The 15,183-nt window shown below is 38.5% G+C and overlaps 1 protein-coding gene across 2 annotated transcripts in view; it reads right to left on the bottom strand.

Moving 5' to 3' along the window:
• Window positions 1-15,183, bottom strand: part of KCNN2 (potassium calcium-activated channel subfamily N member 2) — a 184,959-nt gene that overhangs the window by 3,052 nt on the left and 166,724 nt on the right. The window contains exons 7-8 of one of the 2 annotated variants that reach the window (XM_024122151.2): window positions 7,024-7,151; window positions 679-748 (exon numbers count right to left, since the gene is read on the bottom strand). In XM_024122151.2, coding sequence (XP_023977919.1) covers window positions 679-748; window positions 7,024-7,151 — 198 coding nt within the window. The remainder of the gene's footprint in view (window positions 1-678; window positions 749-7,023; window positions 7,152-15,183) is intronic. The other variant, XM_028493134.2, reaches the window with a different exon arrangement.

Genomic DNA, 15,183 nt, shown 5'->3' with positions numbered 1-15,183 from the left:
GCGGCTGGGCCCGTGAGCCATGGCCGCTGAGCCTGCACGTCCGGAGCCTGTGCTCCGCAACGGGAGAGGCCACAACAGTCAGAGGCCCGCGTACCGGAAAAAAAAAAAAAAAAAAGGGGGTATGAAGACCTCGAATAGTCAAAGCAACCTTGAGAAAGAAGAGAGGCACTGGAGGAATCAGACTCCCTACAGTCATCAAGACAGTATGGTACTGGCACAAAAACAGAAGTATAGATCAATGGAACAGGACAGAAAGCCTGTTGCTTAAAATATATTAAAAAAAATATATATATAATATATATAATTTTTTGATAAGTCCTATTTAGCCCTGAACCTCATAGGAAAACCCTGGATGTGGTTCTGCTCTCATAGAGATGAGACTAAACTACATATAAGCACCCCAAAAGTACTATCTCATAGTCCACTTAGGTTTCTTACTGAACTTCCAAATCACTGCAAGGAGGAAAGCTTTTAGGATGGGGTTGAACAATGTATGTAGGGAAAGTGCATATTAAGTAAGAGTTTCAGAAGAATTCTTATAAGTTGGGCCATCATGTCAGCATGGTTGGTTTGATTTGTTAAATAAGTTTGGGGTGGCCTCCTCCTGAAGCATTATTGATTTCTATGCAGTGGTTAGTTCCAATAGATGCAATCATGAGGGCTGAGACCCCAGCTTACCTTTGCCAGGTCCACCAAGGTATTTGCTTGATCGTTCAGTTTCCTCTGCTCCATTTTTACACTTCTTAATCTAAAAGACAGAATCTGAAGTCAGAAAGGTTCCTTTTCTTCCCTACGACTGTCGTAAGCCTTCCAAAGAGCATGCACAAAATTGACAAGAGCAAATAACTGCATGGATAATGCCTTGAATATTTGGCGTAAAGTCCAAACTCGTTATGTATCTGGTACAATGAGAAGCATGCTTCCCCAACACCGCAAAAAGGAAGGGAGAGAGAAAGAGATGAGGTGTCCTTAGGACAACTATTTACTAGGTAGTTAAAGTTGAACTGAGAAAGGCTCATAAGGATTTAACCATATGAGAAAAACCAAAACATTCCTTAAAGACCCAGTATCGTGACAAATAGACATAGGAAGAAAAATGCAAAGCAACTGGAATTTTATCAATGTTGGAAGCAGTGAGCACCTTCCTATGCCTATGTGACTAGATACAGGTGTTAGCCCTGTTTAGTCTGAAATGGATTGGGTTAGGTATTTGAACCTGATGAAACACAGTGATAAGTGAGATTCTCATTAGCAAAAATAAAACTTTTATTCAACCAGCAGCAAGATAACTCAAAACACATAATTCTCTTATTCGTCATTGTAGTTCACTTGACTTTTATCTTAAACTGCCATTGAATTTGAAGGGAAGCCAGACCATTTCCTTGGGACAACTTCCTTTAATTTTTATTGTAGATAAAGGCACAGGACAATTAAAGTGTCTGGCAGATGGGATCTCTTCTACTGGTAAAGTTACCTTTAGACACTTTTAAATATCATTGTGTCTATCTGATTGACAGTCAAAAAGCCGGTTTTCTTAAAGACAAATTCTGAATGAGTACCTCCTATTCCTTAACTTATTCACAGCAGTATTTCAACAAACATTTACTCAGTGCTTGTTATGTAGAAAGAAATTAAGATTTTTTCCAACCAGAGAAAAGTAGTTGATTGATTGTCCTTTAAGCCAACAAGTCAAAGCCATGCTCCCAAAGAGAAGCAGGTCTCTCTGAGCTCTTTTGTGAAAAACCCACGCTAACCTTATTACTTTGATGACGAGTCCTTTACAAAGTATAGTGTTAATGCTGGAGAGAGTACCCTTGATTATTTCCCGAGTTAAATGAAAGGTAATTGGTTAAAGGGATTAAAAAAAATTCGCAGGGCAAGATTTTACTGCCAGGGAGATTTTTTTGTAACGCATTTTCACGATGCTCAGTGATCTTGTTCTGAAATGTGACTATCCAATATGGCACCAAATCTGCTCCACAGTGAAGAGACAGTGCCTTCTGCCAGTAAGAAAGAGTTGAACTGACACCTGCTTACAACATGATCTTTAACAGTCTAAAACAGTTTAAGGTTAGAACTTGTGATTGTGACTATGTGTTTCTTTATTAGAAGACTTGGAACTAATTTAACTGGCTCCTTTTTATGCTATTATAGTGATGGAATATGTTTTAGTCTAAAAGAAATTTACAAACATATTTAAATCTATTATGTTGTTGAGAAATGTTTCTCTAAGTACTTGTTACAAGGGTTACAATCCTTGATGTGTGCCTTTTGAAAATAAGTCAAAAAAAAAAAAACCCACAACAAAAAAAACCAAGCAAATCAACGTTAAACATGTGTGGGTCATTACAGAGAAATGTACTAGAAAGACTAAGGGTCAGACATGTATTCTGTCCTCCTTGGCCCTAACCTGACATTCAGTTTCTTCATGTATGAAAAGAAGACGGTTAGATTAGGACTTTGTTTTTGAAGTGCTGGATTTATACCAACAGAGGTGTTCTAGATGACTAAAGGATACTCAGACAAGACATTAAACAATACTAAAACAGATGGAGAGAGAGTTATTCCCTTTAATTCTCTTCCAATTCTTGATTATGATAAGAAAAATGTCTCAGGCTAGTCCTATCCTGTTTTTATCTCCTAACAAACAAACACCTGCTCTTCCCGTTTTTAAAAAAAGAGGGAGCAGAATCTCAGCTCAGAGCTTTCTGCAGGCAAAAGCTTGTGGCTAGAATTCAATACCTGTGTTTCAATTGTTGACTGATGTTACCTTTACCTCACTCTCCCTGCTGGGAGTGATAGGGATTTATATCAAGCTTTCTTTTCAAAGTTAGGTAAGTCATCACAGAGTTGGCACATGAAGTTCGGGGACCCCAGAGCGGAAGCCTCCAGCAACTTGTGAGGGCAGCACAGCCCTGAGCTCTACTAGCCTGGTTGAAGGGCCGATGCTGGTCCCTTGGCTGAGGTGGGTCTCCTTCCTCTTCCAAACAACAGAGCGAGCCTACTTTACTTCTCTTGGATTATTCACTTATGTTTCTGACAGTAGAATTTTGCCCATCTTACATTCTGCTAATCTGGAAAGCTGACATAGAGTAGCCCTGAACTTAAATCATCTTGCCTTGTTGCTGCTTAGACTGCCTGAAAGGTAGGAGAACTGGTACAAAAAGCCTAGGTAAGCTGCAGCTGCCAGAATAAAAGGTAACATGCAGTTGTGTATTTTACTTCTTTCCCCCTCCCCCCACCCCAAAAAAAGAAGAATAAGAAACATATGTTGATTTCTTCCTTGTGAACTTCACTTATCACAGGAAAATATCATGATTTTGGAACACATTTCCATAGCAGCAATCAGACTACTAAAATTCACAAATAAAGGATCCACTTGGGTGCATGCAGCCGGTAGAAAATTCTGCGAATGTTGAAAGGAGTGGCTCACACAACTTACTTCCGAGCTCTATTTTCATTTTGTTGAAATAAAAAGACAAAACAAAAGAAAAGAAACTGTAAAATATTCTGGAACAAAATAACACAGAGTGGTGTTCATTCATGCACAGGGGGCTCGATTCATTAGCTGGAAGGTCCTGTTAAGATTCTGCAGGATTTTGGCATATTGATCAGAAAGAAATGCTATTCCATTATGTTATCATCCTTCTGCATCGCTACTATACTTCCCCACTTGAAAGCACATAGCTTCCTCCAGAACTAGAGTTCGGAAGGAAGAAGTTGTATAAAGTCATCTTGGCCTCTTTGAAACATGATGTTCAAGAAAACAATAGGAGACATTTTTGCCTAGTATGAATAGGATATGGTTACAAAGATAATATTCTCAACAATAGGATTATAATTTTTTGGGGGGGGGTACGTCTTTTCCAAGTTGGGGCTATTGAGAAGCCTGGTCTTCTGAAAGGGGTGGGGGGTAACCTAACACTCTCTGTTATAGACATCACGTTTATTGGATTTCTTGGCTGTGAGACAAGTTCATGTTAATTGACGGGTCTCTAGCTGAGACCGAAGAATGAGAAACAACTGTAAAGTTGATACCAGAAAAAGTGGTAAAAGTTAAAGAAACAGAATGCTTCACGGTACTAAGTGACGATCCCCAAAGAAAGACAGCTACGTTACTGAAAAGAGGACACAGGCCTGCAGAGTTAGGCATCCATCAGAGACTAGCAAGGTCATGTGTCCGGGAGAGAGGCTGGGAAAAAGAGAAGGAGAGTTGAGATAGAGGAGGCTGGTAGAAGGGGAGAGAGCTACTGCAAAAGCTCTCTGGACAAATCAGAGGAGAGCAGAGGCCAGGAGAGCTCTAGCAAGTCAACGGGTACATTGTCCCTCAAGTGGCAAGGTCCGATTTCACCCGGTGCTGACTGACAAGGCTGGGGCAGTAAAGGCCTTGCCCTTAGGAATCGAGCCCTGTGTGCTTTCATGTATGGCTTCACTCACTAAGTTCAGTGAACGATAATTATGTGTAATTAGCATAACCTAGCCACACCCAGTCCATCTACTTTTCACAAAGTATAAGTACCCTCCCACCTCAAAGGAAACCCAACAGCCCCAAGACTAATTTATAAAACGATTCAGAACATGTTTGCATTGCTTAAAGCTCATCTGCTTTAGAAGTACACAAGGCTACAGAAGAAACAATGAGAAATGTCTGAAAGAGGCAGAAGAATCACCTGTGGTTTCCTCTGTTACTCTACCCAAAAGCAGCATGCTGAACAACCCATGTAACCTACACCACGAAACCCTTCAGATCATGTCAGTACAGCTTGTAGCAATATGCCAATTGCCTAGGGACAGTTTTTACACTTAGTTTCAGCAAAGATTTTTTGCCTAACATTTTATTATAAAAATGTTCAAACCTAAAGCAAAGTGGAAAAAATTTTATAATGACCACCTATAAATTGTCCCCCAGGGTTTTGAGTGTGAATGTATTCCAAACTTAAGAGTTCTATGACCATTTATTATAAATATAGAAATACCCACTATTTACACACGGCTACAGAATTATATGACAAAAATTGTCAAAGCGTTTGCTTTTTTTTGGTTATATGGAAATTTATCAATGGCATCAAAGACAAGTCACATTTCATTACATATTGAACAGGTAAGTTACACGAACAGGAAGGGACACAAATACAGTCCTGGAGAAAATGGGATGTGTGGATGCTCAACCCAAAGACTGACCCACTTGCCTACTTCCACGTCATCTCACATCCTTTCCATCCTGGGACACCACATTTTCTCACACCCACAGAGGTAAGTTTTCTTTTTAATAGATCTGAACAATATAGGTTAGTCTCGAAACATTCAAAGTACAGAGAATGATTTCTCCACAGTATACCATGTGTACCTCTTGTATGAATGTTGGGGTTATTGTGTTGTACGGTTTGGGGGCTGTAGGAATGATCACTCTACCAGGAAATTTTACCAGGTGACCCTTGAGGGAGAGGTAAAGGCTCAGCATCTCTCAGGGGACCCACTCTCTTAGGTCTAAGCTTCAAGGAGTCAAGATGTGGAAGCAAGTGGTCCTAGGTGGTGGCAGCTGGTTATAAAGGTAGCTGTGAGCTCCAGGGAGCGAATTCCCGCTTGTGAGCCACATCGAATACAATGTTCCTCTCTGTGATTTTCCACTTTTACTCTCTCCCAGACTTTGAAAGAGTACTATCTTAATATTCTTTTCCTTATATGGGGAAAATGCATAGTTGTGTGTCCAGGCAAGTCACACAGAGCTAAAGGAGAAATAATGTCTCTTTGGTGTTGGTGGCAGCAAGGGAAAGAACATGTGTGAATTGCTAAGAGTAGCAATGAGGACCAGCTACTCTACCATATGTGCAGAGTCTCCTATTTTAGAGCTCAGGGTACTTGGATTTTATTTTCATTGAGAAAGGTAGCAACTTCTATACCAGTACATGTATGTCTATAATTATAGACATATTCCACATTTTCAGTGATACCTAATTAAAAAGGACAGTGGATGGCAGGTGAAAATGTAAAAGATGAATGCTTGGTGATTTTCAACGGAATGTGAGTGTAATATACTTATGAATTCCCTAAATATGTAAAATTAACACTTCAGCTTCAGAACCTCCTGTCTGCTGTACTAATTAGCTCTAAGAAAACACATCTCCCTTTATAATCAGGATACCTAGTATTTACCTACCTTTCCATGATTACCCTGGTAGGTTGCATGAGAAAAAGCCACTTTTCTGACCGATAAAATGCGATGCGTCTGCCCTGCCCCATATCGAAATGGCATTAAGAGCAAGGCTGCATGGCATCATAACTGACACCCGCATAATGTACTTACGGTAAGGATGCTGCCAGCCTGGGGGAGAAAGACCTGGTGCTTTCAAATTACCATTGAAACTTGCTAGATAGAGATTTGTATTTTACAAGTCTATGATGGTAGGTATAACAATAAAATGGCACGAAGGACTTAAACAAATTGAATAACAGTGGCCTCGATAAAGTCAGAATAATGACTGCAAGGCCTATAGGAACTCTAAAATCTATAATGAACACGTAGCATATAGAAAGTCCCCCAAGTCCTGATTAAAAACTAATTTAAAAATTCGAGTATTAAGTCAATTGCATGTACTACCTTCATACAAAGATGCTTGGCAGTATGTTAAAAAGTCCAGGTGGATCATAAAATGTTAAATTTCTTTAAAGACTGTAGTAGATATAAACTAAACATCTTAGAGCAAACTATATGAATAAATAAATCAAGAAATACAATTTTAACAGAAATTATTGCTTCTATCTAAAAAAAGAAACTGAATAGACACTTTAATTAACATATTATGTGGCTATTCTCCCAATAATAAATGATTTTTAATCATAAAATGAACTGACAAATGAAATCCTGAGAAAAATTATGGAATTATTAAAATGCCAAATGACATCTTCTGGGAACAAACATGATAATGTTCTCTTTTTCCCTCCCTCATGAAAGAAGAAGAAGCAGGTGCAAGAATTAAAACCCAGAGATACAAATGCAGAATGAAAGTGGAGAATGGTACTTACTGATGAATAGCTTGCAAGAATTTCCGTTGATGTTTTCTGACTTTTGCATGATCTATCTTTTTTACTAGCTTTGTATTTTTGTAAATTAGCCATGTTTCCCTGAGTACATTGGCAGCTGCGTTTTTCACCTGTTAGGAAAAGAAACAAACACAGCAGTTGATAAATTCCAGAGCAGAATCTTTGCAACTTGGCTGGGTGTCATACTCTTCATCCCAATGATCATGGTAAGCTCTAGCTCTGTTTAGTAACTGTATCTCAAAATTTTTTTTCTTGACTCTGTGCCCTTTTAAAAGTACCTGCATCTGTCTGGGAATGCTTACCTTGAAATATGAGGGGCTAATGATCTCTTTCGGGGCTAACTTCTACTCTACCCCATGAGGAACCTTTCAACTACCCTTTCTTTTAAATCAAGAGGTGCTGCTTTCTTCACCTTGTATCGCAGTTGCTCTCTCCATGTTCTCCGTTTCCCTGGAGAAAGGCAAAATGCCAGAAGGCCAAGGTTAACCCTGTCCTTTGCAAGCTTGCTCGGCATTTCTGGCTGTGCACTACAGGAAGGGCATGTTTCCACTGCTGAATGTACAAGAAGACCCAGTCATCCAGCCTCCTAGGGTGACTTAGCAAATTGCATACTTGTTAGCACACTTTAATCAACTGACGGAGAGTCTGTGTTGTCATGATTTTGTTGGTAATTTAAATACACTGCGTTTCACATGGACAGGACAAACCTAAAGGATAAAGGCATTATAGTAACACTGCCCAGACTTACTGCAGCTGATGGAAGGTGTGAATACTTCCTAGTGAGACTTCAACCACTTGCTTTCTTGATACTTTCAAGTCTTCAAAGATTCCTGCAACTTGGTAAGTCCTCTTCCTTGCTCACAAGACAAGAACTGATGACCCAGAGCTTTCACTTGGGCTTGTTGTTAGCTACTTATTCTGGGAAGTTGATTCATTTAATTCTTTTGAGTGATGGATAAAGAATGTCTCACAAGGAGAGCTGCAGGCTAGAGGGGGGCTGGGTGGAGGAAGACAACTTTTTAAAGACAGGCAGTGTGGTGGGGTAAGACAGAACAGTGAACTGGGCTTCAGAAATGGGTTCTAAGTTCTTGACTTTGGACAAACCAAGTCAGGTCAAGGAGACAAGCTAACCTTGCAGGATTTTAGTTTGCTCGAACATGAGAAGGTTAGAGAGAGTGATTGTTAAACTCCTTTTCAGCACTTAGCTTTACAATAAGGAAGAGTATTATAATTTACCAAAACTATGGCCCAAGTATGTATGTGTATTTTTTTCACTTTAGCAGAGAAAACATCAGGTTGGGTGGCTGATGGTGAACCTTCTTCATGGCGCTGAGTTTTCTTTTTGAATTGTATGGCTAGAACCCACTTTAAGAAAATGGCTGGTTTCTGAAGACTGCTTTTAGTTGTGACTTCCTCTGGATATTCATTAGACTCTGCCTGGAGAACATTCTCCAACCAACAGAAAAATGAAACGCGGGGTGTTGAGCACGAGCAGTGCATGTAAGTGACATGTCCACAGTGAAGTTAAAAGGTTTTCCAGTGAACTCTTGCTCTTCGTTCTTATGGAATCATTTCTCTTCCTCACAAGGTAAGAGTCACCGTTCAGAAGGCTCTTGCATCTGACACTGGTCTCCTTTGCAAAGGTAAGGAACTGGATGCAGTGTAATTTGCTGAGGTTGGAGGACCTTGCTTTTATTTTTAATTTAAAAATTTTTATTTTATATCGGAGTATAGTTGATTAACAATGGTGTGTTAGTTACGGGTGTACAGCAAAGTGATTCAGTTATAACCATTCAAGTATCCATTCTTTTTCCATTTTTTTTCCTTTTAGGTTATTACAGAATATTGAGCTGACTTCCCTGTGCTATGCAGTAGGTGCTTGGCGGTTATCTATTTTATAGATAGTAGTGTGTACATGTCAGTCCCAAGCTCGCAATCTATCCCTCACCCCCACCCTTTCCCTGGGGTAACCATAAATTCGTTCTCTAAGTTGCTGTTTCTGTTTTGTAGATAAGTTCATTTGTATCATTTTTCTTTTAGATTCTGCATATAAGCGACATCATATGATGATATTTGTTTTTCTCTGTCTGACAACTTCACTTAGTATGATAATCTCCAGGTCCATCCATGTTGCTGCAAATGGCATTATTTCATTTTTTATTTATGGCTGAGTAATATTCCATTGTTTACCTGTACCACATCTTCTTTATCCATTCCTCTGTTGATGGACATTTAGGTTGCTTCCTTGTTTTGGCTATTGTAAACAGTGCTTCAATGAACATTGGGGTGCATGTATCCTTTTGAATTATGGTTTTCTCTGGGTATGTGCCCAGTAGTGGGATTGCTGGGTCATATGGTAGCTCTATTCTTAGTTTTTTTAAGGAAACTCCATACTACTCTCCACTGTTTTACCAATTTATATTCCCACCGACAGTGTAGGAGGGTTCCCGTTTCTCCTCACCCTCTCCAGCATTTATTGTTTGTAGACTTTTTGATGATGGCCATTCTGACCCGTGTGAGGTGACACCTCATTGTAGTTTTGATTTGCATTTCTGTAAATAATTAGTGATGTTGAGCATCTTTTCATGTGCCTCCTGGCCATCTGTATGTCTTCTTTGGAGAAATGTCTATCTAGGTCTTCTGCCCATTTTTGGATTGGGCTGTTTTTTTTTTGATATTGAGGCACATGAGCTGTTTGTACATTTTGGAGATTAATCCCTTGTCAGTTGCATCGTCTGCAAATATCTTCTCCTATTTTATAGGTTGTCTTTTCATTTTGTTTATGGTTTCCTTTGCTGGGCAAAAGATTTTGAGTTTAATTAGGTCCCACTTGTTTATTTATTTCCATAACTCCAGGAGACAGATCAAAAAAGATCTTGCTGCAATTTATGTCAAAGAATGTTTTTCCTATGTTTTCCTCTAAGAGTTTTACAGTGTCTGCGCTTACATTTAGGTCTTTTCTCCGTTGTATATTCTTGCCTCCTTTGTCATAGATTAGTTGACCATAGGTGTGTGCGTTTATCTCTGGGCTTTCTATCCTGTTCCATTGATGTATATTTCTGTTTTGGGGCCAGTACCGTACTGTTTTGATGACTGTAGCTTTGTAGGAGGACCTTGCTTTTAAAGAGAGAGGAGTGGGAAGTGACTAGCTAGCACTGCCTGCGGTTGGGACAGGTCCTTCCCTGCGAGCAAGGAGAAGGGCTGGCTACTGGAGGTCTCAGCTCTCTGAGCAGATGTACTGCCTGGAGGACTGGTAAGGGCCCTGGTATATCCTCCCTCTCTGGTTTTATCAGCTCAAGACACAGAGTAAGAACCTAGAACACAGACCAGTGAGGCAGCGAGAAAACTGGGTAAGAAGTGATGAGACAAGAACACAGCAGTTGAACATAGCAGTGTTTGGAATAGAACACAGCAATTAATTTAATTTTGGTTTGGATTCTCATCTACAAAGAGCAAATGCCAAATTGTTAAAGTCTATAAAATTTTCAAAGGTGATCCAACGCTTGTCCTTAATGTATTTTAAATGATTCTTTTTCTTTGGGAAGGTGGGGGAATGACTGGAAGCAAGTAGGGAACCTCGCTACTCAGAGTGTACTGCAGTGGGCGATAACCCCTGGACATTATATTGTAGGATTTGTATTCACTCAACATGCAATGTAGATGACAGGCTGAAAAATGACTCCTCATCTGAAAATGAAATCAAATCCCTATAGCTGCTTTTAAGAACTGTGAAATATATCCATTTAGGGCGAAACATCCCCTAACTAACTCCCTTTCAAATACAGGAATAAAAGCATCTTATTTAACTGCTACTTTTCAATACAGCAGAAACAAAACAATATATCCAAACATAGAAAAACTTATCCTCTACTGATAATAGTATATTTTTTTCCTTGGTTCCTCATAGGGTTGAAAGGGAACAGAAGACAGGGTGGAAACACCTCAGTGTTTTTACAGGTTTGAAGGATGGGAATTGTTACATGAAAATGCTAATCCAAACTTACAGGAAAAACGGGGGAGAGGAGAAGTAGGTCTGTGCATTTGTGATCATTGAGATGACAGTTTATTTGCAGTTAAGAACACTGCTCTATAGTCATGTAACAATGTAACTCTGGAGCCCCTGCTCCACTTTCCAGGGCATTTACAAAGTTTTAGAGGTCATGTCATTGTTTCTCCCTAGCTCAGTGCTTTTGGCATAGCTGGTACTAAATAAATGTCTATGGTGTTAAATTTGGCACCATAGTATACATAACTTGTATCATAAAAACTTCTAATCATAACCATAGATGCATATTTATCAACCAAAGGACCCTCCTGATACGAAGGGTGTACAGGTTTAAAGAAGAGACCTAGGATCTAAAGGAGTCAGAGCATTTCCATTTTTTAATTCAACAAATTTATTGAGTCTCTATCACTTGCTAGATACCATGAGAGTTGGTACGAGGGATTCACAGATATCTCTCAATAATTAGTAGCTGTATTATATGTTGCCAATTAATGGCCCAGTGCCACTATGAAATAGAACTTATTTCCTCTACTTCACAGAACAAGGAAAGTGAAAGGTGGGCCCTTTCTTAACAGGAACCTTCTTTTCCTCTCTCCATTTCCTGTACCCCCAAAGACACACTCACACAGGGAAAAAGGAAAATAAGAACATTTGTTCTACCTCACTAATTGACATGTACACACTGCTATATTTAAAATATTCATAGATAACCAAGAAGGACCTTCTATAGCACAGGGAACTCTGCTCAATAGTCTGTACTGACCTAAATGGGAAAAGAATTTGAAAAAGAATAGATGCGTGTATATGTATAACTGAATCACTTTGCTGTACTTCTGAAACTAACACAACATTGCAATCAACTATACTCTAAAAATTAAAAAAAAATTAGTGGTCAACTCAAATGCAAAAGTCTTTTTTGTCAGAAAAAGTTTGAAAGGCATAAAATAATCAGATATTTTAGTAATAATTTGAGAAAACAAAGGCCCTATAAGCCATTTATACTATTAAAAGTAGCAATAGTCACTAGATGCCTTGTATAAAGGACATGACATGTTATACTGCTGGCTCCTAGGTAAATATTAAAGCTATAGGTAGTAAGGTAAAATATATTTTTTTATGTGAAACAATACTTTATAAACCACAAAATCTCTTAAAGCTGATTGACTTTTAACTGAATGTTTGCTTCGTTCAACCCTATATATATGATACACACAATTAGAGAGTTATTTAGCAGGCTACTTTGTTTATAGATTTCCTTTGCTTTTTACTACTTTCTGAGTGAAGTGAATCCCGAATTTATTGTCATCTTCTTGTTCTTCCTCTTGCCTCTCCCTTCAGAGGCTTTTTTGAGGCAGGAGAGTTTCTTGCCTCTCATTCTGCTAATTACAGTAAAATGTTGCTCTATATGCTGTGGGTGATGCCTCCAGGATGCCTGGGGGACAAAGTCAAGGCCACTAAGCCTGTGCAGCTTAGTAGGACATCATGTGCTCTCACTGCCCCTGCAGCAGCGGGGCTGGATGTGCTCAGGGCACCAACCTTTCTTGCCAGCCGAGTTCTCCTTGAGACCAGGTACCTGCGGCGGGGTGAATGGAACAAGGCAAGGCCAAGGGATCTATGCATATGTATTTTAACCCACTGGGATATGTAGCCAAGCGTGATATAAAATCTACACACAGTAAATCCTCTAGAATTTCTGTTCACTTGTTAAGAGATATGCAAGAAACAAAATTACATAATTACATATAATTACATAATAGTGTTCTTATTATGGATCTTATTGAGAATTCTTAACAGGATTGGAAACACCCACAGTGGACATTAATATGTATAATTATCCTTCATGGTACATCTAGCGACTTTAAAAATTATGCCTGGGTTCTCAGAATTGCTTGTTTTCAAGTTTCTTTCCAAAATGAAAGTAGCCAGAGGGCCAAACTCCAAGATTTCTTTCTGGTTCAAACCTGAATGAATAGTAATAATCATATATTTCCTAAAGCTTTAGCATGGTAAACACATTGCGTCTGTAAGGTCATATGGTACGAATCTATTAAATAGCTGGTTCTGTCTTATTAAATAGCTGGTTCTGTCTTACTAAGCCTACTGATAAGTTATTGCTATTATGCTTTGATTTAGAAATCCTTATTCAGGTTACCATGGACCTATTGGCCATTTTTGAATTTTGCAGAGAGTCATGTAAACTTTGGAATTATATAGGACAATCCTCCATTAATGCTAGTGCCCAGTGAATTGTGTGTTCTACTTTCAAACATAGTATTTTATGTGGTTAATGTAGTCCCACAGAGAAATGATTTCTGTATAAAATTGTTCCTCAAACTTGGTGGATAATTTTTCATGGAAATTGTTCAGTTTAGTTAAAATACACACTGGAAGGCTTGGAAGGTTGCATTTCTTCCTGGAAGAATAATCTATCATTTAAAGAAAAGCAATATGAATGTTAAGAAAAGTCATATTAAGATTTCAGAATGTCTGTGACATGTCCCTTTTGACCATCAAAAAACTTCGATGTAGTGTTTCAGGGGATAATCTGTCATCTTAGTAACTATGTATGGCTTTTAGGTCCTTGTTTATTCTTGGTTATTATCCAGAAATAATTGATCATTCAGTATTTTAGATTTATTTAAAAATCATAAAAATGGGGCCACTTAAAAATTCCATAAATAACCAAATGGAATCAATGACACTCATTAATTGATAACTGTATAAAATAATACAGAGAACCATAATAAAATAATACAGAGAGAACCATAAAAGGGCTATTATTTTCATATGCTACATTGAGTATAATAATGGAATGGGAATCATAAACTAGAAATTTATGTTTGATTTTAATGCCATTTTAACATTTGCTTTTGTACTTAGTGACATTTTGCGTATAAAAATAGACCTGTCAGCGAGCCTGCTCAAGTGTCTTTCTCAGACCTATTAGAGACTGTTCGCGAGAAATACTTCAAAGTCGCTGTGCTTTTAAGCAATAGTAGTGAGCTAATAGAATTAATAAAGGATCATAAGCATGATGGAAAATGTGAATTTTGAAACTAGAACAGTACTTTTTACTGAAAAAGCTTTCTACCAACAATATGACTCCTAATTCAACATTATCTACAGGGAGTTTATCAAATGTATACAAGAACTTATGACAGAAAAGCAGTAACATCAGAAAACCTGTTGACTGGGGAAATGAGTTCTAGACACAAAAACTAAAGGAAGGTCATCTAGATCCATAGATCTAGATCCTGAATCCATATTTCCCTAAAGGGGACCCAAGAGCAACATTAGCAAGAGCACAAGTGCATTTTTCCGCCAAGCAGGTAGAAACAGAACTTTCATCTGATTTACTGAAGGAACAGCATTATAAAAGCTTAAAATTATCTGATGCCTGGAATATAGCAGTTAACTCAGAACCCTGACTACATTAGGTCCAAGTATATTTTTGTGAAATGAACACATTATTCCCAGGAAGAAGATGACAATAAATTCGGGATTCACTTCACTCAGAAAGTTTTAAGGATGAAACAAGTGTGCCAGCCACTGCTCTAAGGTGACATGCTTAGAGCAGTGGCTGGCATAGAGCAAGGGCTCTGTAAAGACTGTGATGACTGACTATTTTCTCCTGTCTGGATGCCATACCATTTTCAACATCTCTCTACCCCTCCCTTGCGGTCCTAAAGGTAGTGAGTTTTTTTTTTTCTTTCTTTGTCTTTGCAACCCCAGTCTTTAGAACAGTGACTGTCTCACAGAAGCTCAGTTGAATCACCTTCCCATAAAATTTTTTATAATACACTGATGGTATATTCTTTCCTACTCAATCCAATATTGGTCTCCTCTTGCATGCTGCAAACTTAAATGTTAAGTATGCCTATTTTAGATTTATGTGGTTTATTTTTCTACTTGAGTAAATACCAAGATTTTCCAATTATTTCCTGACTGACCTAAAGTTAGGAAGAGTTTATTCTCAATGTGAAAAAATGGAACTGACTCCAAGAATGCCTTAACTTTAAACCATATAATTTCAGCTTCAGAGATCAAAGTAAAAACTATTATTGCCCAACACTGAAAGAAAACAGGAGCCCCAGATAAGATGGCAGAGTAGAAGGACCTGAGCTCACCTCCTCTCA

The sequence above is a fragment of the Physeter macrocephalus genome, chromosome 8 (assembly GCF_002837175.3).
Source record: "Physeter macrocephalus isolate SW-GA chromosome 8, ASM283717v5, whole genome shotgun sequence".
NCBI lineage: Eukaryota > Metazoa > Chordata > Mammalia > Artiodactyla > Physeteridae > Physeter > Physeter macrocephalus.
Note: the sequence above shows the minus strand (reverse complement) of the source record. Positions and strands in the feature narration are given on the sequence as shown.